The sequence below is a fragment of the Fulmarus glacialis genome, unplaced genomic scaffold, assembly GCF_000690835.1.
Source record: "Fulmarus glacialis isolate BGI_N327 unplaced genomic scaffold, ASM69083v1 scaffold50273, whole genome shotgun sequence".
Taxonomy (NCBI): Eukaryota; Metazoa; Chordata; class Aves; order Procellariiformes; family Procellariidae; genus Fulmarus; species Fulmarus glacialis.
In genome coordinates, this window is record NW_009205804.1 from 6,754 (window position 1) to 34,121 (window position 27,368).

At 37.2% G+C, this 27,368-nt stretch overlaps 1 protein-coding gene across 1 annotated transcript; it reads left to right on the forward strand.

Annotated features, from left to right (window-relative positions):
- Positions 1-594: 594 nt before the first annotated feature.
- FAM160B1 (family with sequence similarity 160, member B1) lies at positions 595-24,941 on the forward strand (the record flags this gene model as incomplete). The annotated part of the gene is made up of 16 exons (XM_009575506.1): positions 595-673; positions 2,630-2,799; positions 4,953-5,057; positions 5,407-5,529; positions 9,863-10,156; positions 11,023-11,219; positions 12,391-12,505; positions 12,610-12,686; positions 12,789-12,981; positions 14,217-14,386; positions 15,240-15,383; positions 17,113-17,203; positions 18,936-19,079; positions 23,439-23,579; positions 24,640-24,743; positions 24,836-24,941. Coding segments are annotated over 16 exons (2,253 nt in total), but the record flags the coding sequence as incomplete, so codon positions are not given.
- Between the last annotated feature and the right edge of the window lie 2,427 nt (positions 24,942-27,368).

Here is a 27,368-nt window from a genome sequence, read left to right on the forward strand (position 1 = left end):
TCAGAACTGAAATAAGAAATGTATTTGTTAAAAAAAAGCACAACCTGTCAAGCTCTGGGGATGGTTCTGATGTGCAAAAAAAAGGAAATAAAGATCTTTTAAAAGTCATGGTTAACAGGAAAAAAAGGCATGGCAAAAACTGTATGAAGCAGCTAATCGGTATTTTTAAGGGAGCAGAGACATAGAGGAGAACAGAGCGTACAGAAAGGGAAGATGGCATCAAGAACAGATGTAAAAGAACATGATTTTTTCCTACAGGACAAAACTCTGAGATCTAAACAATTCAAACCTACGTTTCTAGTGTTGCTTTGCTGTATGAACAATTGCTTTCGTTGCTTCAAATAGATTGGTCATAGAGACATCACAGATATTATTACTGATGTTCACAAGCTAGGCTGTATGACATGGGGCTCATGCCATAAATAATGTATGTAGTGCTTGTTAAAGGTAAAAGAGCACAGAGTAAGAATTGTAGCACTAGTCTGCAGCAGTTTACTTCCGAGTGTAAGGTAAAACTAAATTTAATTTCTGAGGAAATATGTTTCTTTCATTCCTAACTGGGTTTTTTTGTTGTTGGTTTTTTTTCCCCCATAGCTCGCACCTTCCCTTCCATTACAAGAAGATTTCGTTTACCACTGGAAAGCAATCACCCATTACTACATAGAGACGTCAGGTAAAACAAGAAAACATTCTGGTTTTCTCTCTTTGTTGTGAAAACTTGAATTCCCAATCTTAGTGTTGTTAAAAAGTAAAGATTAAGAAACACTAAAATGAGTCATGTCTTTTATCAAAATACCAAAAATAATAATTAGTAATTAAAAATACGTGTACCCCCATTCGTCCCTTAAAAAGTAGGCATGAAAAACAATCGAGGGAATGTCGTCTTTTCCAAGTACCATGTAGAGAATTGTACCTTTTCACATCCAACCCCGTTTCTGTCTTCACATCTTCTGTTTAATCTAAACAGACAACTACAGAAATATAGTCCCTGCTGTTAAGCTTTTTATTGTTTTACGTCAGGGATTTTCTTTTTCTTTCCAAGATTTTAACAAAAGTAATTTTGTGGTCATAGATTTTACCAGACATATGTGAATTCTGTGTGCTCAATATTAGGTGTTTTTTCTTTAGTGTCTTCTCTCCATGAAAGGTTTTTTAATAACATAGCTCTGAAAAGTGAATTTGTGAGCAGATTTAGAACACATTTTGTGGAAACTTATCCAGACCTTATTCTGGTCTTCTAAGAAATGGGTATTCTGATGAAATACATCTATAGTTGCTTTTTCTTAAACTTTTCCCTAGTGTCCTACAACAGTTATACAACATCTAAATTTTTAATTTTTGGTCCTAGTTATTAAACTAGTAAGTTTTAAAAGTGAATGTTTCCATGCTTTCCTCAAGCTTATTAGTTCTGTATTTCTGCTAGAGTAGCTACTGAATCTGTGTTTGTGTCTGGGCCTGGTGATCTTGTTTATATCAATATTTACTCTTACAGGCTGAAACTTGAGCCTTGGTTCTAAATACCCATCTTTTGGAACGCTATGTGATGTTTCCTAAGGTAGAAATAACAGGGTGGTAGGGGAAAACTGATACCTGCAATTATGTGGTGCAGAATAAAAGCTGACCTCTCTCCCAGATTTTCAAAAGTCTTGTGAAAAACAAGTTTCTACTCAGTGGATATTTTGCTATCCTCTGCAGTGGGAGCAGAATTACACCTAGGAAACTCAAGCAAAACACTCTAGGCTAACTGGAGGTTGCGGTAGAGACCAAAATCACTCTGATATGGCAGTTTTCCTTTGTGATCTTGTTGCCGTTTGCATGCAAGTGACAGTTATTTTTAGATTATTGCGTAAGAAGTAGTAATAATTTCCCTAGTGGGATATTTGTTCAAGTAGAATTTAGCTGCAAAAAATAAAAAGGAAAATCTCCACGTGTGGACATGCTCTACAACATGTTAATGCCAGCTCCCATTGCCAGTGGCATAAATCCACAACAGTTTCATGACTTTAGTATAATGAAATCAGAGTCTCACCCTTTCCTTCATAACGTTTGACAGAATGCTATCTTAATGCAGAAAGTATAAAAGACAAATCTAAAAACTTCTGAAGAATAAACAGCATAGAGTTGGGATTTTCTTTGTTGTTATCATTAGAAAAATCATTTCTTTAGTTATCTAGTTTGTAAAGGAACTGATCAGCTGCAAATTAAGCTGATCTTAGAAGCTGTTTATAGATTTCAGAATACTATGTGAAGAGTCAAAGAGGAAGTTACTGAGACTGGGTGGATACTAACCAGAAGACTGAGAGTTGAACCCTTCTCTCCATAAGCTTGGTTTCTGGCTGTAAAACTTTCCCTTTTTGACTGTGTAATTAATACGTGTTTTGAAATTTGGCATTTTACCGTTTCCTCATTGCAAGATTAGATAACTGCCTAATGCATATTCCAGTTTATGTTTCCAAATACAGTTCTGAAAATTCTGAAAAATTATTTAAGACATGTTAAAAAACTTAAATACTATATATAAGATTCTTTAAATGAATGGTCACATTTTTAAATCTTAAATTTGGAACTGAACTAAGAAAAGTGAGGGCAATATTTCAATCATTCTTAATTGTACATCTCTTCTATTTAGATGACAAAGCTCCTGTGACTGATACCAACATTCCTTCTCACCTGGAACAGATGTTGGATATTCTAGTTCAAGAGGAAAATGAGAGGGAATCAGGCGAAACAGGACCGTGTATGGAGTATTTGCTACATCACAAGATTTTGGAGACGCTCTACACACTAGGAAAAGCTGATGTATGTACTTCTCAGCAAAGCAGATTATCTTTTGTAATAGGGACTGAATTTCTACAGTAGATGGTAGTGTGGGACAGTGAACTCTAGCAACCAGCTGTTAGCTTATGTTACCAACATATTACAAATAACAGTCTTTTACAAGTGCGATCAAAGTGAGACAACCAGTGGGATGCTGACTAGGCAGAACCCTGAGATTTGTTACTTACCACTCTTATAATATTGACTGTGAAGCTAGAAGTAGGAGACACATTTTTGTTCAGTCTAGAATTTTTCTGTCTTCTACAAGACAGTATTATCCCTCTCTCTCCTTTGTTAAGTGTTGGGAGATTCTTGAGTGAAAAGTGCTGTATTAAATACAAATTTTGTTTAATTTTTCTGAATGTGATGAGTTATTGCTCAGAAAGACTTCCATGTCAGAAAGCATTAATTTAAGCTGATCCCCAGGCAGCTTTCACATCCGAGTCTTTGGTATGAATGCAGCCCTTGGCAATGTTGTCTGGTTCTTCTCATGTCTGGTTTGTGGCACAAGCAAAATTAGCTTCACGGTCTTGATGCATTCTTGTTGATATCTTTCTTGGCAGACTTATGAGCTGAAATGTATGGGGTTGGATGGATCACGAGGTGAATTAACTTGGCAGCCCTTGTGCTAGAACTTCTTGTATCATGGTACAGATGCAGTTAGGAAAGCATGGTGTGTGCTGTTCCAAGGATAAATGGAGCTCTCCCTGGTTTCATTTTCAGTCAGCCTTTTACACGTTGTCATGAGTTTTTAATCTGCTCAATTTTACATATATAGACAATGTAGAGTACCATCTGAGGCTGGGATGTTCCTTGCTCTGGAAGGACCAGACCTCTACAATTGCTGTTACTATACCAGCTGTCCTACAATCAGGCTAAGATACCTGATATATTGAAAATACTTGTTCAGAAATACAGCTCGTTCAGTAATCTATAAACTTTGTCAAGGAACCAAGATGAAATGGAGACGTGATGTGAAGCGGGTAATTAGTAGTATGTTTCTAAGAGTTGAGAGAAGTCATTTTGCACGCATGCAAATATGCCTGTACAAGCAATTTTTGTACAGCCTGTCTTTATACTTTGCCTCTTGTGAGTTGATACATCTGAAGTAAACACACAGTTCAGTGCTGCAAGATGTTGCAAAGATCTGTTGCAAAAAGAATAATATCCCTTCACAGCTATCCCTTAGACTTAGTGCGTTATTGTAGATGCACCCTGATGGTAGACATTTTGCCTTTCTTTTCCATGGATTGCTTGACAACTCAGTAATAATTAGGGATTAATAATCGAGGGATAATTACCTTGGGAGGAGAACCAGGTTAGGCAGTTGTCATTCCTGGCTGTTGCCACTCATTCTCCATTCACCTGTGCAGTGATCCAGATAAGGGAAATGATGTGGGTTAAAATTAACCTATGGAATAACAGCATTTATCAACGTGGTAGAACACATTAGAGTCAGTTAGCTAGAAACAAAGGTACATGAAGGACCACGAGCCATCAGATCTCATGGAGATAGGAAAGTACTTTTATGTGATATGGTGCAGTAGGGACAGTAGAACATGGGTCTGGATGTTCCACAGATATTTGTGATTTACATTCTGTTGAATCTCAGGGAAAACAACAGCTTTCTCTTGTCCTGGAACATCTGTGCATTTAGAAACACTTTATCTATCTAAGGTTAATTGCTCATGAATTTAAAAAACCTTTTGTAGACATAAAGATGTTTATAGTTTATCATCATATATTTGTATGTACTGACTCACTGAATTGCTGGATTTTGTGGCACAGTACTGTAAAAGACAGCTGACCTGTAGCCAATTAATTCAGAGTTAATTTCCCCTTAGCACTGTATTAATAGGGAATATTTTCTGGAAAGGTTGGTAGAAGTCTTCACTAGAGCAATTAACTGAAAGTATGAATAATTCGAAGAAGAAAACAGTAATGAGATGCAACATTTTTTGTTGATCTCTGTTAATATTGATAAAAGTAATGTGTTAACAGATGATTTTTTTTTTTTTAAACACTTTTGGATAAATTATTGCAGTTTAATTAGCCATTTTGACTGACAAATTTGCATCTATGTTTCTCTTCGCCCTTGTTATATTTTTGTTATTGTTCATCCGTTTTTGTTTCAGTGTCCTCCAGGAATGAAACAGCAAGTTTTGGCTTTTTATACAAAACTTCTCGGAAGAATACGGCAACCTCTTCTTCCCCACATAAATGTGCATAGGCCAGTGCAGGTACTGTTCAAATTTTAAGTAAACTATATTTTTATACGACAAGTTTCTCTAATTCTGCTGTAGCTAATGGTATCTTTAATTCTTCCATTGTCAAGTGAGTTAAAGAAACTGCTCAAGTGCAGTATCAATTTCAATGTATTGATGATTAGAGTTCTTGAACTGCCACTGCAATGCAAGTCATAAGTAATAAAGAAATCTTGTTCATAGCAATACAAATCTAGAGCAAATGTTCAAGTCAATAATCATACATCATTGTAGTATGTATATAGAAAAAGAATTCACTCCATCATTCTAGAAAAAGCTCTAACTTACACCCTGTCTTAATTGTTCACTTTTCTTCATGTGACAGAAATTAATCAGGCTATGTGGGGAAGTTCTGGCAACACCAACAGAAAATGAAGAAATTCAGTTTCTTTGTATAGTATGTGCAAAGCTGAAACAGGATCCATACCTGGTCAACTTCTTCCTTGAGGTGAGTAAATCAAATCAAAATTTTCCAGGTGTATTTACTGTGTCACTGACAAAATCTAGTAGAGAACTGGAGGTATCACATTGTGCTTCATAGCTTAGTTTTCATTCACTCTGTGATCTTTTTCCTGTGATATTAGAAACATTTTTTTTTGCTTCCAGATACATCTGATATTATTTTTACTAGAATTACATTCAGGGCTCACAAATATACCTGCCTAGGTCCTTATCCTTTGTAGTGAAAGTGCCTTTAGAGCAAGGATACGAATTGTAATGTAGAACACTGTGTCTGGTGTTGTTTTGTCTTCAGCCCAGTAAAGACTAAGGGACAGATTGCCTGGGGCATCGAAACCTGGCAAGTTGCTAAGTGTTCTGCAGGATCGGGCCCTTATTTGGTAGTGGCACATATGGTCTAGCTGCAGTGCCAGCTCACAATCTACAATATGACATTATTTTCAATCTGTAAGAAAGCCAAATATCTTTACTCCCTCTTCGAACTTTACATGTGGCATTGATGAAATCAGAGTGGGAGGAGAAGGAATTTCTAGATTGACTTTCTGTTCCCATTTAGAAGGAGCATATAAAAGTTTAATTTATAGAAGTCCATTTAGAAATGCCTCCTGCTCACATTTTGATGTTTCCTATGGTGACACAGTATCTATTCAGCAAGTGATGCATAGGTAAAAAGATGTAGATACAGTGTCCTCCAGGAATATTTTACAAGCTTTCTGCAAACAAGAGGCTGTTAAACTGCGATGAGACGTTACTTTGCATTGAGTATATGAATATCACTTATAAGCCAGTAAAGAATCCATCTTGAGTTTATTTTTACCTTAATTAGATACCACCCTGATTGCCATTGTATCCACTGTAGTTGTACAAGCAGTAGAAATGGTGTAAGGATTAAAATGTTAGTGTTGAAACGTTAGAAGCGCTCAGAAGCAAACTACTAGATATATTACCTGCAAAATATGGTAGAAGTCCAAACCAGGATTACTTTCAATGTCATTTATGTAAGTTGTATGATTTGAAAAGAACCCTCCAAATGATTCTTACACTCAAGTAATGCCCTTGAAATCAAACCTGAGAACCCCGATCATAAGAACCACAAGTGTTTTGTCAGACACTAGTGTTCTTCCCCAAAACAGCAAGATTACAATGTTAAAAATCAGAGATGGAAAACCAGACGATTCCACATTTCAAAGAGATCTTTAGTTTCACAAAATGCTGGCTATAGAGTTCAGGCAAGCTAAAGAACATTTCTTGTGTCTCCTGTTTCCTTCACAACATTATTCTAAATGTCGTAGCCTAAGGCATATATGTCTTTACAGCTTCTAATAGTTGTTTCCAGATAAGGTATTTGGAGTGCAGAATTGTCCTTTATTAGAATAGAATATTCTGGTTGTTCACATTTATGCCTCTTAGAGGTGCTATTGTTGTGACTTGATAGCTGTTTCTGACCTTCAAATGCAAGAAGGGGTAAATTTACAGAATTCTGTGTGGCATTTATCTCTGCATCTCCAACACATATAAACTGAAATGCAGATATATCTCTCCAAAGCAGTCTGTCTGTATCTGTTAGTTTTGCTTCCTTCTTTGACTTTTCCAGATCAGTTTCTACAGTATTTTATGAACATAAAAAAACGAGTATGTACAAACCCAGGATTTCCTTTGTATGATTCCATATCAGATAGTTTGTTGATAGAATGCGGTTTATATTTTAGTAAAATCTTTCACCTGTATGGCTTAACCGATAAGGCTATATGGCATAACTGTATCTCTTGGGCAAGTTACTTTTGTTGTGGAAATAAGAACTGAAAGAACTGCATTCTACTTTTTTAAAACTTTAAAATCCATATGCTAATTTTATTTTGGCTTTAATTTATTCTTTTCTTTAAACTGAGTTTTCCTTGTTCTTGTGTAGGGAGAAAGAACATACATAGGAATGTTTGACTTATCACCTCTATCTCAGTCATTATTTTATGCTAAACTTGTTACCTCATGTTTTTCCATATTCGTTTATTCCTTAGTTGCCCCATCTCATCTCATTCCATCTTATGCGAGATACTCCTTGCAACTGATTGTTCCATGCAAAGGGGCACTTGATTCTCTGTGTTCCAATTTCTGCTCTTGAGACCTTAAACAAATTCTAATACAGTGTTCTTTAAAAAGTTGTACCTTCATTTTATAAAACGAACAATAGTTTCACTATTCACTTCTACTTTCATTACTACAAATTACCAGCTTTATATTTCTCACCATGAATTAAGTAGAGATTCTCATTAGCTGTGATATCACTTGATTTTTTTACAGAATTGTTTTTAAATCTATCTGAACTTAGGCATGGCATCATCCACCACAGATTTTGAAACTCTGATAGTTACATATCATGAAAATATAAAAATGTAGTTTTATATTGTCTGCTCTCTGTTGATGCTGAATTCACTTAGAGGAGTACTTTGTCTAGAAAGCATTGAATATGTGTTTTATGTAACCTTTTCTGTTAGGTCATTCAGGATCCTGTTTTGCACCTTTACAAGAGGCAGGTGAGCAGCTAAGCTGCAGAATTGCATGATTAGACAATAGGAAGCTTAAATACACGCAAAAACTTTGCCTATGTGTTGTTCAATGTACAGACCGCTTTATGTCACCTGCCAATGTAAGAGTAATGAGCTATGGACAAATTTCTAGGGGCATTTAGCATTTATATATGTTAGGTCTTCTCATTGATGCCTTAGCTAAACAAACTATGGCCTTTCAAATGACAGAAGAGTCCAGACATGAGGTAATAGGCCGGTGTAAGACAGAACAAGTATTTTACAAAATATTATCTAATTTTTGAAAAAAGTAGCTTTTGTCTTTGGCAACCCTGCCTGCTACTTGAGTAGTGCCAGCAACAGTGTATAATCCAGGATTGAAATGCAGTTCCAGCCTTTATTTCTGCTTTATGTGCCAGGCTCATCATTGTGATTCAGGTATTCCCATGTATTGATAAAATATATGGGAATATATTTTATCTGGAGGTCTGGAGGACTTTAAAAGATTTAGGGATAGACAGACATGGTTCGGACAGACACATTTTGGTTGCTTTGCAGCCTTATGCATTTCACACTGTAAAAAAAAACCCCATATGTTGAAGGAGTAATTTTTCTACTGTAGTCAAAAATCGTACTTATTTTAAGGCATGCAGTGTGCTGCTTCTGCCACTGGGTTGCCTCTCCAGGGAATTGGTTATATGAGTGTATCACAACATTCAGTACAAATTCTCCATAAAGAATGCACATCAATCAAGCAAGCATTCACACCAGTTCCCTAGTTTGCTGCCTGAGACATGTAGTTAGTCCCTGCTGGTTTGTATGTACTAAACGCCATTAACCCCAAATGGTTACTGGTTTAAATTATTAATGCTTGAGATATATTTGTAATAATTTTGGTGTTACCATAGAGGAGGGAAACCATTTGGATTTATAATCTCACTACTGTACTCACTTGAAAAAATGTCTTGTGCTGAAGTCTAATTTATGATTCTAATAAAGTATTATTCACCTGTGCTTATGCCAGAAGAACACTGAATTCTTGGCTTGCTGTGAGTTTCTTCTTGGTATCAGAGAGCACAAATTTAAATGTCTTTTTATGTGCTGGAGACAGGTTTATGGGAGGGCAGATGGGTTGCTTTCTTTCAGGCTGAGATGATTTGTAGCTTCTGAGAAGGTTCTCTGGGATCTGCTGTAGTATCCAGTGCCCAATGCTAACTTTTAGTATCTTCTGTTCATTAAATCTACTCAATGTTTTCTTCGTGAGAAACAACTTGAGAGTACTCTGCTGTCATAAAAGATGGTTTTTTCTCTTTCCTGTTGAAGATAAAATCTCAAGAAGTTTAGAATGAGTTGAATTGTACAACTCCAACTGGAAGTAATGTTTCAGACATTAGATGAATTCGAGGCCTTAACCTAGAAAGGGATATTTTATAGTATGTGCTAAGGTCTAAAGGTGCATTCATAAGGTAAACGAAAAACTTCTATCATCAAATAGTGGGCAAATCAAATGAATGTGTGCCTTCAGTGGTGGAGAGAAAAAGATGCCATCTCTTTGTAAATGGCATATTCAGCCTTGAAGCAAAATGGTACAGGGCTTAAGAGAAATTTAAGCAGATTAAAAAATGTTCTATGTTTAAAAACTCCCCTGCTCCTGCAACCCATTGCATTCTACATGGTAACTGTATCCAGCCTTGTAGAGAACTACTTCAAATGCTGATGTAAAAAATTTGCTTTTAGTTAATTTCTGCTTCAGGATGAACAGTAATTTCAACTGTGTAATTCCAACAAAATGCTTTGCAGAGTAAGTTAAAAGCAATGGCTTCCAAAGGATCAGCAAGTGTAATCACAGAAGACATGCTAAAAGGCCAAGACTCTTTGTCAACAGACACGGGACAGCCCGTTCAGCCTGAAGAAATATCTGGTGCTGCTGGAGCAGAACAAATGGAGAAGGAAGATGACCTCCCACAACAGGCGGATGATCTCTCTTTCAGTTTGGATGAACTAAATGTCACATCATCACCCGAGTCCTCTGCTGTTTGTCCAAATCAAGACTATAATTTAGTGAATTCTCTACTAAACCTCACTAAAAGTCCTGTGAGTTTTTTTTTTTTTTTGTTCTCTTCGATGTGATAAAATGAAGTAGTTCAGATGCTGTGTGAAGTGGGCAGAGGGAGTGGATATACATGTATGTACACACTGTATTTTAACTATAAAAAGTAAAACAAGGTTTGTTTTGCAGGCAGCTTTGTAAATTGGCAATTTTCTTTGCCAGTTAAGATTAAAGAAAAAATGCAGTTTTAGAAAATAAATAGTAAGTTTGTTGATGGTAATGTAGGTGTTTTTTGAGCAATTTGTATAGGATGCTGCATGTTTCACAGACAAGCTAATGATAGGATAATCATTAGGTTAAATATACCACAAGAGAATATTTTAAAAACTACTTTCGATTGTACTGACTTAACCAAACCCACTTTTTTTGTAAAGGCACTGGGCTATCTCCAGGGGTTTGAATTCTTTTAAAAACAACTGCTGTACCCAGCTCCATCCTCGAATTCATACTCAGATTCTTTCAGAAAACTTAAGAGGGGGGCCGGGTAAGCCTGTAGTTGCTACAGCAGTGTTGAGAGCAGGAAACTGAATCTACCGATGTACCTTGTTATTGTTAAGTGATAGTTTACATTGTTTAATATCTTGGTCTTAAGCTGACCTACAGCACTAGTTCTGTCAACCTGAAGGTTGCAGTTGCATTCTTAGTATTTGACATGGATTCAGGTGAGATTCTTTATTTTGTACTATCCAAATTCAGTAGAAATAAATTGTAATCACTGGAAAGGCAACAAAAATATAGGCATTCACTCACTGTGTGGGAATAGAGGGGGTTTATTTGGGACACATTTGCTTCTTGATTTCAAGTGAGCTTCATTCACCCTCTGATTAATTCTTCCATGCCCTTCTGCCAGGACGGCCGGATAGCAGTGAAGGCCTGTGAAGGCCTCATGCTTTTGGTGAGTTTGCCAGAACCAGCAGCTGCCAAGTGCCTGACTCAAAGTACTTGTTTATGTGAATTGTTGACAGACAGGCTGGCCACCCTCTACAAAGCCCTGCCTCAGTCACTGGATCCCTTAGACATTGAAACAGTGGAGGCAATTAACTGGGGGTAAGAATTTTATTTTTGTATTTAATACCCAAGGTGACTTTACACCCCTCCCTGAAACTAATTTTCTGTAGATAGATGAGATGTATAAAATATTCACACCCCCATGCTAAAGACTCAAGAGCAGAGCTGAGATCCCACTGCAGCATACTGGTACGACTTTGGGCGTCCAATGTATGCGTGATTTCTGACACAGGGCCAGGTTTGGCTGCCAGTCCCTTACAGAGATTCCTCAGGGGGCAGGTTTTTCCACTGAATTACGGTAGCAATTTGTAGTGGTGTAGCTGCAGTATCAGGTACAAATTATTTTCTTGTTCAGATGTTAAGGATTTAGGAAACATAAACTTTTCACTGTACACAGTGAACACTGTAAGCTGCTGCAGGGAGCAGGAAGGGTGTCTTTGATAACAGGCTGTTGTTGCAAAATTTTTGCAGTAAAATGAAGAAGGAAAGAGTTACTGCATAACTCATCAGCATGAAGCAAAAGATACATGCCTGTTATCCTAACTGCTTGCATGTTAGATTCTCAAAACATTTCTCTTCCCCACTCTGCCTTCATTATTATGAATTGCTTGTGATCTGTTAATACTGAGACAAAAAGTAGGTATATGCAAAATAACAACCAAAATTTCTGGTGGTTGGAGTTTGAAGTTAGAAGCGAAAAAACCACAACTTTGAATAGTGGGATAAATAATTATTGGACTGCTTTACCAAAGGAAATGGTGAATTTGTTATTCCATAGAGCCTTTAAATTGGGATACATGTGTTTTTTTCTGAAAGATACAATCTAGTTCAGGTATACACTGTTGTTTTGGTGGACTTGATTGAGGTCACTTACAGAGTAAAGAAAAACAATTGCCTTCATTTTATGGTTCTCTGACTACAGGAGTTATTGATTCAGTTTCTGTGGTCTGTCTTTCCTGGGAGAATAGGCTAGGTGATCAGTTTTCCCTTCTGACTCACAGAGTTCTGCTGTACATACTATGTGTCCTTTAGCATGCCACTGAAAACCTGTGTAATCTGCCAGATTAGTAGAGACTGGCAGAAAAGCTATTTTAATGTTCACTTCGTTGCAAGTAGATCATTAATTATTCTGTTAAGTTCAGTAAGAATAAAGTCCAAGATTCTTCAATTACTTGTAGACTAAATAAGTATTTTTTCCTGTGTTCTCTAGTTTGGATTCTTATAGCCACAAAGAAGATGCATCTGCTTTTCCAGGGAAAAGAGCATTGATTTCTTTTCTTTCATGGTTTGACTACTGTGATCAACTCATCAAAGAAGCACAAAAGGTTTGAAATGTTTGCAGATGATACAAATATATTCAGCAAATAAGTAGTTCCAGTTGTTCTTAGCTTTTGAGTTTGAGACATACCATTTTGTACTTTTGTTTCAGACTGCTGCTGTTGCTATGGCAAAAGCTGTGCGGGAACGATTTTTCATTGATGTTATGGAACCCCAGCTGATGCAAACGTGAGTAGCATCCTACAAGACACAGCAGAACAGAATCTGAATCAAGCTGATTTTTTTTCAGCTGAAGTCCACTACATATCTGACATGAAATTTTTTGTTCAGTTCAGAGATTGGAATCCTCACATCAACTGCACTATTGCATCGCATGGTGCGACAAGTGACTTCAGATGTCCTGCTGCAGGAAATAGTTTATTTTATACTTGGAGAACACAGAGAGCCAGAAACTTTGACAGACATCAATAGACATCCATTGCGACACAGGTTAATCGAACACTGTGATCATATTTCTGACGAGGTGAGAAGTGGTAGTGATATAATAATGTCTGCTGGCCAGTTCTGTCTTGCGTAGAGTCTGTAAAAACGCCATTGTGAGGTCTTTTCATATTTGTGTCAGCTAACTTTTTTTGCCAAGGAAAAGAGTTCTGACTGCCAGATCTACAAATTCCCTTTAGAAAACGAAAGTTAAGCTGTTTTCTCCAGGTAGCACATTGTTCCCATTGATAAAGATTCTTTGCTAAATTTGCTTGCCCCCTATGCATATCTAGTTGGGCTCGCTCATCTGTAAGATAGGCCAAAATCGGTTTCTATAATTGCATCTTAATTCATGCTTTGTTATATGTTGCATCGCTGTTATTTTCCACGTTGTGTCAATTCTGTCATGTTATCACATAAGGTATAGTTAAAAACTTACTATTTTTTATATAAAGTAACTGTGGTCAGAGAATATACACAATGCCAATTAAAAGAAGATATAATAACTTTAAGCACTTTATACACAGTAAACGTTGTTAAAATAATTTACTTCAGTAAAATTCCTCCTCAGGAGCTGCTTGTTTCATTTTTTCCATGAAACAACCTCCACCCTCTACTTTTTCAAATAAAAACCAAGCTTGCGTGAAATACAGGTCTGTGCCTTCACCCATCCATTTTTTTCAGTATGCTTACCTGCTCACCCTGTCAAAATCAGTTATCTGTATAAATTAGTTGATCTTTGCAAAGCTAAGCACTCTAAAGCTGTCTTCAAAAACTCTCTCTGTATTGCTTAAAGTCAGTCTCCTTTTAAAAGCCTACGTAATATCTCCATGTAAAAATCTTAGCCTACAGTTCTAGTCACAATATCCCAGTATTACTTTGTTTTATTCTGGGTATTTATTACTAACTTTAAGTCCTGTTCTGTGTCTCACTTGCACAATGATAACCATCTGCCAGCATGGATCTGATTGTAATATGGAAAGCTAAGTTGTAAGTTCTCTGGATGTTCTTTGCATTGTTATTTTGGCAGATTCTAGAACAATTTTTGTTTTACAGGAAAAAAATACATCCACATTGATTTTCAAATGTGTGTGAACTCTTCATCCATGTTTATACCACATTCAGCATAACAATTTCCTAATTTTTCTTAGGATTTTTGCTTCCTTCCATAATGTAAATAAGTAATTGCAATGTTCTAGGATGTATAAACAGATATAAGGCAAAAAGCATAAGGCAGCGGTGCATCAGTTTATTGAATTTTTACTTTTTATGTTGCAGATCAGCATAATGACTTTACGAATGTTTGAGCATCTTTTGCAAAAACCCAATGAGCACATTCTTTATAATTTAGTTCTGAGAAATTTAGAAGAAAGAAACTATATGGAATACAAGCCTCTCTGTCAAGAAGATAAAGATGTGGTAGAGAATGGACAGATCGCAGGAGCAGTGTAAGTTTCTTTTTTAAGGGAAGTTTTCACAACAGCTAACTTGGATCCTTATTTTTAGAACAAAACAAGGGTTTTTTTCAGTAAGTGAGCATAGATAGCACTTTGAGCTCTATGTATTAATCTGTATCCATAGTGTCATGCAGAAATTATTCTATCAGCAACTTATAGAAATTTTTAGAACAGTAACAGAAAAGCTAAAATTATCAAAAGCCTCTTTCCAGAACAATAAGCGCTCAAAGGTCTTCATATATCAATTTACTTAGGCATCTACCTAGCTTAAGTCTGTGCATATTTGTATTGTTTTCAGTGAGATTATTCTTGAAGTCAGTCATTAGGTGTCTTGCTTACATTTATGTTCTTGAACCATTCTTTGATGGAAGAACTTTTCTGGAACACCTTACATAAAATCCTTTTAAATACCCTATGTAACTCTTGTAACTCCTTTTTTTACTGATAGAGGGGTAAGGACTAGTCACACCGGCTATTTAGGTATTTCTGAGTCATATAAAATAATCTAATGATTTCCTGGAGTATAACTCTCTCTCATGTAAAAAATGCGGCTAAAGAGTTGAAGTGATTTAATGCAGTGATTTTGTACGAGTCAAAAATGTCTACTCTGTTGTTCAGATCAAGAAGTTACGATTTTTCTTCAAAACAAAGTTTGTTGGGTATTTGTAAAGGTTGGTATTTCTGATATTAATTGGGTAAAAAGTTGTGCATATGATAGTGTTCCGGAAAACATCCTAGTTGTTCAGAGAAGAAAAATAGAAAGCATGCCTTTTGACCCAGAGATTTTCCTGCCTTCCATAACATTCTGTGAATGATTATGTTTTTGTCTAATATAATCTCACAGAGACCTAGAGGAAGATCCGTTATTTACCGATCTGTCTCCAGATAACACATTGTCAACTCAAGAGTGGCTCAGTGCTTCTCCACCTGTCAGTCCAGAACATCCAAAAAATGATGGGAAGACTGAAGTTCATAAAATTGTAAATAGGTAAGTTGAAAGAAACACTTAAAGAAATCTCTGAATGTGTGGGTGTCTGCACATACTGTGCAAATCAAATGTACTCTGTAATAGATGTTATTCTGTGCCAGCTGGTAAAATGACTCCACAGAAGGAAATTATGTGGCATTTTATCAGAAAGCTAGTCCTGAAAGATTAGAGCTTACAATAAGTAAAAATAATTAAACATAAATGAGAAAAACAGAACAAATTTACAGCTAATAGTCTAGTTGAATACTGAGAATTCACGATGAAAGCCTTATTGATTATAAAACTTTATTTTCTCAAAAATATTTGCTATACTTAAACTGCTGTTACAGGACTTGACCTTCCTGGAGAAGACTGGGGTGTATTGCCATAAACATTTTAGGGGAAAAAACCCCTCAAACTTCCTAAAGTTCCTTAAACTCATATATGAAAGTAAATAATCACCATGCTAGAGATAACCTGCTGTTCCCTGACGATCAAGGGGCATCTCTGTCACCTGTAACACACCTTTGTGCATGTTAGATGTCCTGCAAAATGGGTATCACAAAGAGGACAGGCTCTGCTCTAGGCAACTTAGTGATGGTGATTCTCTTAGCAACTGATATTAGGACAAATGCTGTTTGCTCTGTTAATACATGGTAGCAAAGCAGCGCTGGTATTTCAGTGCTGACCTATCTACTTACCCAGAAATAATCAAAGGTGTTAGCCAAAGGAAGCAAGCAGCCTGAGGACAGTCAGCATAGAATGGCATAGCCGCTTCTTGCTCTCTTTCCCCCAGTATTGCTATATATAGTTTATGGTGGACATGGTCTGGAGCAAAGATGCAAAGAACACTCTCCTAAATTCACCGTGTGTAATCTCCATCAGTGAATAGAAATGTTTTCAGGATTTGCAGTGTTTTGCAAATTTGTATTTTTTCAGATAAGATGAACTCCATACAGAAAGTCAGCTACTACATATCTCTGCGTATAAATCTTACAGGATCCTCCAGCAGTTCTTGGGGTGTGGAGAAAGCTGAAATTTGGAAACAGGGTCCAAAGACTGAGTTTTATTTTGCTGTCCAGAAATTTTAGGTTTTTATATTTATTTTTCAAAGAGAGTTCCTCTCTAATAAGAATGAGAATTTCCTGATGCTTTTTAGGTCAGATATTGGTGAAGTAATAAGGACATACAGTATTTGCACTACATACCTGGCAAAGGCAATGATATTTGTAACTGGGACATTTATATGCAAATATTCCAGTATGTTCTTAGATGTTCATTTTTTAACACAACAAACTATGGTAAATAAAACTGCCTATGCAGTAGGTTAAGAAGAATATTAACTGTAATTCTCCTTCTCTTTTGGCTCATTTGTTCCCCAGTAAATTTTCCATATGCTCTAGTAAGATGGAGTCTGACCTTTAGCAAATACTTGACCTGGTTATGAATATTCCTTTTCATGTCCATTCTGTCTGCTAATTCTCGGAAAATGCTTCCACTGAGGTTTTTATCTCTAGTGCTAGATATAAAAGTTCTGAAGTATATATCTTGTAATTACGAACAGTAGCTAGAATAGACACCCTTAAATAGGTTTTGTATTCTCTGTTCTTCACATAAACTTATGGTAGAATCTGTGGATTAATTGGCCAGACAATTCAGTATTGTGTACACTGTTACAGATGATGAGAAAGTATTGATCTGGTGCTCTGTGGATTATAGATATTCATTAATGTACTTTTTTTCTCTTTAGTTTTCTCTGTCTTGTACCTGATGAAGCTAAGTCGTCATACCATGTGGAGGGTACAGGTTATGATACTTACCTCAGAGATGCACACAGACAAGTAAGTCAGTGAAGTCTTCTTTAGTCCTTTAGCATTTGAAATGCTTATGAGAATATACAAATGGTTCTATAAATAGTCCTACTAAATGCATCTTTTGGTAACGGAAGATGGGAAAATTAAATTTTTATTTTCTAATGAAAACTTACCTTTGGAGATCTTTTGACAGTGAATCCACCTTGTATTACCCTAGTGGGAATAATGGATGACATTAAATGCATTAATATTCATATAACAAATACGCTGAGAGAAAATCTGAACTGCAGATAGATTCTTAATTTGCTTTTGCATTTATCTGCATTCTCTTGGAGAATTGCCTGCCAAGCTGTTTGAAAGGACTAAAGGGAAATTAAAATGCTGCATAGGAGTTATGCAATCTGGGACTTTAAAAATAAAGGCTCATCACAGGGAATGTGCAGCCTAAGGCATTCAGGTTTGAAGTTGGGAGTTTGGTAGGCAGGGAAAGCTTTATGGTTTACTGTTTTGAAATAAATGCTGGTTTTGTTTTTGCAAACATAATCTAAAGTTTCCGTGGTCAGAGGACAGTCACTGTTATTTGCAGCTTTCTTGTTGAAGCCCCGTGAATCCTCTAGAATAGAAAAATGTATACAAAGGAGTAGAATAACCGAGAGCGCTATATTTAGTCGGTACTTCAAAAATTCCATAACCTCTGAATTATGATATCAGCAGTTTAAGATGGGAAGCTTGGACTTCTGTATTTATTATATTGTTTTATCTGTAGTCTCCCCTGAAAAGAAAGGGAGTAGAAAATAGAGAATAAGGAAACAAACGTTGATGTAAAATTCCCCTATGTTCTATTCTTGGATGCCAGAAAACACATATCATCTTTGTATTTCTTTCATGCCTTGGGAAAAAGAGTATTCTGGGAGTTATTAGAGAACAGAATTGGTTTCTGTCACTTCCTGACAATGATAATGGCTACTCTTAAAATATTTCCCCCCTAAGAATAGCCCTGCCTATTGCTGTTATTACATCCAAACAGCTGTTCTGCTTCCATATTTCTATTCCTGGAAGCCTGCACAAGTAGGTAAGCTACATACAGTGAAGAATTTCTGAGTCTGTTTTGTCTCTCTTTTGCTACTGTTTATTCCTGTGTTCCTTATTTTCACTGCTATAACCTATACTCCTTTCAAGGCATAATTCCTTGAAAGTGAGACATCAGGCAGCCCACAGCAAATCACAGGCAGAGGCAGAGGTTGAGAAAGACTGTTATGGGTGATAGGAAACAAAGAGAGGGAAGAGGAAGCCCTGAAGTACTTTTTTCATTTGTATCTCCTGCATATACACGTGCCTTTCTGTCCTGGGAACTAGGGAGCAATATAAATTGGATAGCAAGATAAGCTACACATAACACAGTGAAAGTGTGGTAACGTACTGACAACAAGAATGTATATGAATGCAATTCCTGCTTTAGAAGAACCCTGATCAGGATGTGTATTGTTGGCTTTGTTTTGTGTTTTGGCCCCAGCTGCTTTTTGGGAGCGCTGTTCTCCACTCATTGTGTTTTTGAAACCACCCTAATAGCATGAATGTCAAGAAGAAAATGAGGTGTGGGCATAGAAACTGATCATGTTTATTTTAGAATGACTGTTCTTTTTGGGCTTAGATTTTTCACGTAGCTACAGATTATAGTTTTAAGGCCTATGGACTATTAAAAGGAAAGAAATTGTTTCCATGGAGGTTTGAATCTGTTTTCCTCGCTACTTTTTTCTAGTTCCGCGATTATTGTGTCATCTGCTTACGGTGGGAGTGGCCTGGATCTCCCAGATCTTTGGAAAAGTGCAATTTAGAAGCATCGTTTTTTGAAGGACACTTCTTGAAAGTCCTGTTTGAAAGAATGGGCAGGATTCTTGATCAGGTAAGGAAAAGCAGATTATGAATTCCATTTCTGATACTTTCATCACTACTAAAGGGCTGATCTCCAAGGTCCCATGGATTCCCATCACTCAGATGTCTATTATAGCATCATATTATTGTGTAATGTCCATGTCCTTGGTGCAGGTCTCTGTAGATTGCAGGATGTTATAGTGATCAGCATTCTCAACAAAAGTAGAGAACAAGAACCCTCTTATCTTTGTTACCCACTTTTTTGTATATCAAATGTTTTCTTGACCAGAAATATAATTTAAATTAATGTGTAAGACAAGAATATCCTTTAAGTAAAAGAAGAGGGTAAGATAGTATCTTAGGAATCTTTCAGTACTAGCATCACTGATTCTGTTTTCATTTTCTAGCATTTACACTTAGAAACATGTACATTTTTCAGTGAATAAAATACTGTACAGCTCCTTTCTGCCATATTTCAGTGAACTTCAATCTGAAGCCGTGTTCTGGAAGCAGTTTACATCACTGTGTAAGATGAAAGGAACTTACTGTATCACTGTTAACATTTCCCCCATTTTTTCACTGTTAGAAAAAACTGTTATCAGTGCATGGAAAGTTTCTAGAAGGTATGCTTTTCCATCTGCAATGTAAAGTAGGTTTTTTTCTGTTTGATTACCTTCAAATAATAAAAGTGTAGCTGCTAAGGGCAAACAAATGAGATATGATCTGACTGGCTCCTTGTTCTGAAAAGGAGGTGTGACATGTCAGACCCAGATTAGTACAAAGGATTTTAAAGAAAGTGAATTTTCCTGATGTGTATTTGTTTCTGTATTTAGCCAGCCTGCACGACCTAGTCTTTCTAGGGAGAAGCGAAGTGAAGGCTCAGAGAGGTGGAAAGGAGGTTGCCCTGTGAGAAAACTTAACGTTTCTTTGCCTTCTCTAAACTCTGGACTTCAGTTAGTCAAGTCAATGTTGCTGCTTTAGATCAAGAAGATAACTTTTCTTGCCAGTGAAAAAAAGCCCTAAAAGTCTAGATTACCTTCCCTGTAATACCAGCTGGAGTTGCTACAGATGCAATAGTACCAGTTTCAGAAGTTTGTAAATTCTTTTCTGTTTTGCATGTGGAACTATCTACAGAATAAACAAATAGCTGTGGTAGTGCCACATTTTCTGGTCATAAGCAGGACAAGAGCCATTTGAACATATAAATGCATAGGAGACATGTCAGGAAGCCAGTGGTAGCCTCTAGGTCAGCCTCTAGGTCAGGGGAGAAGGATGTTTGAGAGTACCAACTTCTATAATTCAGAAGTCAGAAAAGAAAGCCAAATATTTCCTTTGCTATATTGTGTATTCTCAGGGTTTTGCTTCCAGTAAACATGTTCTGCACACTTCACTAGCTGAAATGGTTATAGATTAGAGTCATGAAGAAAACTGGGCATCATTAGCTCTTAGGAAAAACAAGCCTCATGCATATGAAAACCTTCTCTGAGCAATGACACATAAATTACAAAAAGTAAAGAATCCAAGTTACATCCCCTGAGAAACATCTGAGTGTCAGATGCATACGATTACAACAAAAGTAGCATCTGGCATGGAAGCACAGTGCCCATTTTGATAGACTACCTGTCAGCATGACACACATTTGGGTTAGTTGAGCAAGGTGTTACGATCTGTGGTTTCAAAAATGGTTCTTGACTCCAGAAGAATTAAAATGAACTGCCTGAATCAGACAGAAGGGGTAAATTCTTATTATATCGTACCAAAACCCTGTCCTAAAAACCAAACTGAAATTCCTAGGGGTTATTCACAGTGAAACACATAAATCACATAGGGGAAAAAAAAAAACAACCCATCACAAAGCAACAAAACCTGGGTCCTATTAATGACAAATTTGACATAATGGGTGCTAATGTCCAGACAAAGTGAAAAATGTTGAAAAGCCTTTAGTGGGGACACAGTACTACTTCCAGATTGTGTTCAATGTTTTTTTTGCTTTGTCACAAAGGTAGTTCTTGTGTTTTTATCAGTTTTTGTCAGTAGATATTAGAAAACTTTGCAGAGGTGGTAGGTACCATTAACCTAGTTTCTGACAGAAGATAGCCGAGGCACGTAAGTGAAGCAACTTGTTTCAAGGCTGTTGAAATCCAGTACCTCATCTGCTAGACAGTACTTCCTTCTTCCTGTTAATATTATACATTTCTATGGAATTGACTGTTTCCTAAGAATTTTGTAAGAATTTCCTGAACTGCAGATTTTGCTGGTTTTAACCTTTTTAGTTACAGAGAATTTTTTTAAGATGTTATCTGATATAAGGCTGTCTTACGGAGTCTGCTGACATATGGACAGAAATAAAAGCTCTGTGTGGAGAAGCAGCTTTCCTTAATGCTCTCAATTAGTTCAAATCGCAACAGCAATCTGTCTGAACAATGCAGCACGTATTACTACTTTGTTTCCTTCTCTTCACGTGAACACCAGATAATGCTCATCGCTTCAAGGCTTCCTAATGAATTGACTGACTCAGACAACTCTAAAGACCTTCTCCTTCAGCTCAGCTAGGTAGACAGTGGAATGGATTTATGGAAGGAGTTTGTGTCTCTGTCTGCAGAGTAACTTTTCCACAATAACTAAAAATGTAGTGATCTTTTTTACCTGTAACATCTCTGGTCCAGGGTCTCAAAGCTTCATTTGTTAGAAGATTGGGATGAATCTATTGCTGGAATATCAAGTACAGAAATAACTGCTACTGACTGGGAGAAATATGTGCTTTCACTTGAAAAGATCTCTTTGCAATGCAACAGTGTGTGGTAATGAATTCAGTAATAAGGTACCTAAATATTAGTTAGGTGTCCACATCTAGTCAGTGGAAATTTTGTCAGAACAGCCCCAGTAGTCTCTGGAGCTGTTAGACTGAAAAGTAAGTAGGTGTCTCTTTTAGTGCGAAGTGAATCACCATCTCGGCTTCCTGTATTGACTGAAAGTTCGACTCAGTTGCCTGAACTGAGGTATCTGTTGCCATTTTTGTGATGCCCAAGATATTCCCAACAAGCTTGCAGTTACAACACAGATCTTGCAGGATCCACCCTCTGTGGAACTGCCAAGAGACCAGCAGATACTCCTGAGCATCTGAGATGGCACGAGATGTTTGTGTGTAGGCAAGTGTATCAAGTGTCAGATCTCTGTTTAGTAGGCTAATGCGAGCTTAGACATGTAGACATATCTAAATATATCTGTCTTAATCCGAAGTTGAATTCTTCCAAATCTTACAGTCTGGAAAAGTGAAGAATCTGTTCTCTGATTCTTCAGTGGGATGCTAACTTGAGAGCATAGAGATGATAATTTGAGGCCATGAAATCATCCTCTTCTAGATGTGATTATGCCACTGAGGATGTTACTGCCAATATGCAGTCAAAGAGATTGAATGAGGCCCTGTAATCCACTTCAGGTAAAACCAACAAAGTTAAACCATCTGGGTGTTGGTAACATCTTCAGACTGGCATAGGGGTGTACCAGGGCAATGTCTGTCCATCTCTTGTCAACGGAATCTGTTCCACCACTGAATAGATGGAAGGAAATTCCACTAGTTTGCAAATTTGGGGCTGAATTAAAATGTCAGCTTGTTTTTACTGTGATGAGAAAATCAAAGATGGAAAAAAAAGTACTTGGAACATTAAGAAGCTTCCATTTTATGGAAATGAGTTTCTCACTGGAATGCTAAAATCCTTTAAGGTCGGCACTATTTTTTTCCTAGAAAGTTAGGTACTATTTTTTTTCTTTATGACTGATTAGCGGCTTCCAGCATCTGACAGTGTTACCTCTCCCAGTTAGTTGATTTGCGGAAAGGAGGTAGAGAAGCTTAGAATTTCATGCTGCTTTCCCAGCCTAGGACTGTCTCATCTCCCATAGCACGCTGCCACAAGATGACCAGGCCTTCTGCAATGGATCTTTCCAAGAAAAAGAAAGCAGAAGAAGAGAAATACCATATTAGCCGTAAACATGGATTTGTCTCTCTCAATTTCCTGAGTTCATATACTTTACAGTTATCCAGGAGAAGCAAGCAGATGTTTAATCTAAGCTGATTCTATGCTATTTGTTTAGCTACTGAGCTGAAAAAATGTTTTACAGGAAGAGGACTTATCCTATAATAAACAAGTGTGCAAAAGCTTCAAGTGGTTGTGGCAGTTATACAGATAATAACATCTAATACCTAACTGTCATATTCACATCACTCCTGTTGTGGAAAGCAGAGGTTTTGGGCCTGTCTTCTAATCTAACTTTCTATCTTTATTTATTCATAACCCTGTGTATAAGGTTCTAGTAGTTAAGTAAACACTGGCTGGATGAAAAGAAGCCAGCATGAAAATAACTAAGCACTGTGTTTTCCTTTTTTTTGCAGCCCTATGATGTAAATTTACAAGTTACGTCAGTGTTGTCCAAACTGTCCTTGTTTCCCCACCCTCATATACATGAATACCTTTTGGATCCTTATGTAAACCTAGCTTCTGGCTGCAGGTCTCTCTTCTCTGTTATTGTCAGGGTGAGTAAACACACAGTTAATATTTACATATGGCTATACAGCAGCGATATATTTAGTAACTTTGTAGTTGCTGGTAGTAGTTGCTGGCTAGTTTAAGTTGGCAAATGACTTCTCACTGAAAGTAGATACTTATGCTCTTGATTTGAATCAAGATTTTGGATTTTCTACCAAAAACATTGGAAAATGTATTTCTGTGTCCTGACGTCTTCAAAATTGTTTGTTTGCTTAGTTTCATTGTATAGATCAAAACATCCCCTCTGGCAATGATTTTGCTTTAAACTGGACTAGGTCACATTGTTGTCACTTGCAGGCAATGTCAGGTAGTGCTGTAAGAACAGGCCAAGTACAGGTTTGCACCTGGATGGGAAAGAGATGGCTTTGATTCACACACAAGCAAAGGACACTCCTGAATACCCTGTGTCTGGATGAATACCTCTGCTCATCCTCTTTTTTTTCTGATGAAGGCTGTTCTTGTCAATGAAGTCCTGGATTTATCGAAAGTCCCCTTCCTTTCCCTCTCTGATTCCATCTCTTCCTGCCAGACCTGCATCCTAGAAGTGCTGGCCGGGTGCCTGGCACACTGCAGTCTTCTCAGTCAGACATCCCACGCACCAGCTGTTATTAAGCTGGTCAGGAGCCTATTAATGGTGCTTGCCCAATACTAATGGAGGGCTTAGCTCCCTTTTTCCCAGCAGCCCCTACCATTTCAAAATATAATCTTCACTCTCTCTCCTTGTGCTTTCCCTAAACTCAGGAATTTACTGATCAATTGCCTGCATCAACATTTACTAAGACAAATTAATCATTGACATAATTAAGTAATGTCATTTGTGGCAACAGCAAGTAAGGCTCAAGAGTTCCTGCCCTTTTGTATCTCTCTACTTTCTGCACCCACTCACCCTTTTTGGGGGCAGAGCAGGTACTCTGCATGTTGTTTTGTGAGCCTGTGAGGATGCTGAAGTGGGTTTGCGTCCTGGGCACTGAAGGCTGTCATTTAACTTGCTGCCAGGCACTCTGCAAAGGTGTTAATTTTGTATGTTGATGGCATTGTGCTTTACAGGTCGTTGGAGACCTCATGGTTAGAATCCAGCGCATCCCAGATTTCACTCCCAAACTTCTGCTGGTCAGAAAACGCCTGCTGGGCTTGGAGCCGGAAGGGCCCATGTGAGTAAATATATTGCATATTCTCTCAGACCCCCAGCTGGTTTTTGTGTGTGCCAGTCCTGATTCTCTGCCGATTTTTTTCTCTTTCTCAGCATTGACCACATGACGTTACTAGAGGGCGTGATTGTGCTGGAAGAATTCTGCAAAGAGCTGGCAGCAATTGCATTTGTGAAGTATCATGCCTCATCTACACCATAAGCAGCCTTGATGAGTAGCGAGGCTGTAAAACCACCTAGCCTGTTTCAGTCGAAAAGACTATTGACAACACCCAGATAAGAAGAGGTGGTGCCTCCTGGCAAAGTGTCAGTTGACATTTGGCAGAATTGGAAGACAAAGTTCCTTTCACCAGATGTTGACATTGCAAGACAGAAGGATTCAAATGGACCTAGAATATGATTGAAGGCATTTTGGGAGAAACCAATACATAGCATTTCTAGCCGCTGTGTGAAGAGCTGCAAAAGCTGCATGAAGAACTGCAGACATCAGACCTTGGTTATTCTGTTATAATGACAATGTTTAGAGAGTTGGGTCTTTTGTATGTTCTGGGGATCACATGCGCCAGTTCGCCTTTTGTGACCGTATTACTTTTAAAAAGCAAATTAATTTTATAACATTTTTATGTCTTAATTCTTTTTCTTTTCAGCTGGATATGTGAAAGGAAATCACAACTATAGTTGCAATGTGTATTATTAAAAATGAAGAGAGGTTCAAAAAATCCACCAATCCATATACAGTGGGATATATTAATGAGGGATCATTTTTGTTTTGGTGAATCTTAAAGACAACTCTGAGCTTGATTCCCCAATGGATTACTCCAAGAGATAGTATAAAATCAATACTAATGGAATTAATCCTGATTCAGCATCACATCCGTAACAAATATATCTGAAGTGTACATGTTTCTAGCATGTTTGTCTCTGTCATTCCAAGTGATTGCTCTTCAGGTTATCTGTGTAACTAGATTTGCTTTAGATTTTTGCATGTGAACTCTAATTACTCGACTCATGTCACCTTCACAGTTAATGATAGGTCATTAGTAGTTGTTGCTGAAACAGTATTTTTAATTTCTTTTAAATTGGTATTTAGCCTGCATTGGTTTAAGAATCTTTTGTGCCTTGAAAATTGGCAGCATAAACATTCTGTCATTTTTAGAAATGTTTTTATTGCTTGTCTAACCATAGCAGCAGTGCCCAGCAAAAGATTGACTGATGCCAATTCAGTTAAAGCGTTGATACCATATATAGGACCAAAATTTACGCCTGCTTTTCACAGTGCTGGGATGCAGAAATGTCGCTCAGTGAATCTTTTTCAATATGGATACTATCAGTCAGGGCAGGCATTTGCATTGCAAGTGGAGAGCCATTCGGACTTCAGCATGCTTTGCTTCTGTTTCTTTAGCGTGATGGCAGCCTGCACTTCAGACAGTTCTGGCTGCTCACTGCCACCTATGCACTGGCAGGTGCGGGTGGCTGTGATTGAACCTTCAAGTCACACCGAGTGACTTGGATGAGAGACCTGTCCTGCTCTCCGCACAGGTGTGTAGTACCTCTTTCCCCTCCTATGAATGTAATAGCATAGGCAGGCAAGGTAGAGGTTAGCTCCTTGTGTTTACATTGTATTTCTTTGTTTGTCTTTCCTACTATCCTATTTGCACAGCTAATGCCTGTTCCAGATGTGATTGGATTTACATGACTGTACCTAGAATCAGATTCTGCTCTGAATCCATGCCTTTGAGGTCTTTTTTTTTAATATTTATGGAACCTGGATGTTGAAAGGCCTTTTAAGTTAGCAGGTTAATTAGAACAGTGTCACAGTTAATGGGCTAAATTTATTCTTGTCACAACAGTGAAGAGGGTCCTGCTGTAAAAGCTTCCAGTACAGGTTCAGCTCGAGAGAGCAGTTCTGGAACTGGGGAAACATTTTGGCAGGTAAAACCTGTATTCAGTGGCTGCCTATACTGGGAGGCTTTTGTACAGAGCATTGCATTTATCTGGCAAACAAAAGCATGTTTTACTTCCTCACCTCTTTTTTTTTGCTGAATTTAGCCCCAAAGTCTTTTCAGGTCAAAGTAGCATAGTAGGATAAAGTTTTAAAAAATAACACTTCTTTCATTTTTGTTCTTTAAAAACATACCTTGAAAGTAGCAAATAATTTTTAGTGATATGTATTGCAGTCAGTCCACATTAGAAGCTTCGTTAATATAACATACCTGACACATAGTTTAGAACATGTAAATGCAGAGTGATGTTTAATACATACATTTGTTAAAAATAAGGTCCCAATTCAGCAAAGCAGTTAAACATGAACTTAATTTCAAGAATTTTATTCCTAAATCACAATCTCTTACATGAACAAAGTTAAGCTGTTGAGCACAAATGCTGATGCTTTACTGAATTTGTGTCTTTGTTGGTTTTGCTTGAGCTTAATTACTTTTTCCTCAAATTTTCTATTTTCATTATTTATTTTTTTTTTAAGAATATGTTCCAGAATACTTCTAATGTCCCAATTTCAGTGGAAACTGGAAGTGATAATACTACTATAAATGAAAGTAACAGAAACGTTAAACAAAACTTGCAAGAGCATTCCAAGTAATATAACAATTTATAAAGCCATTCAGGAGATGCC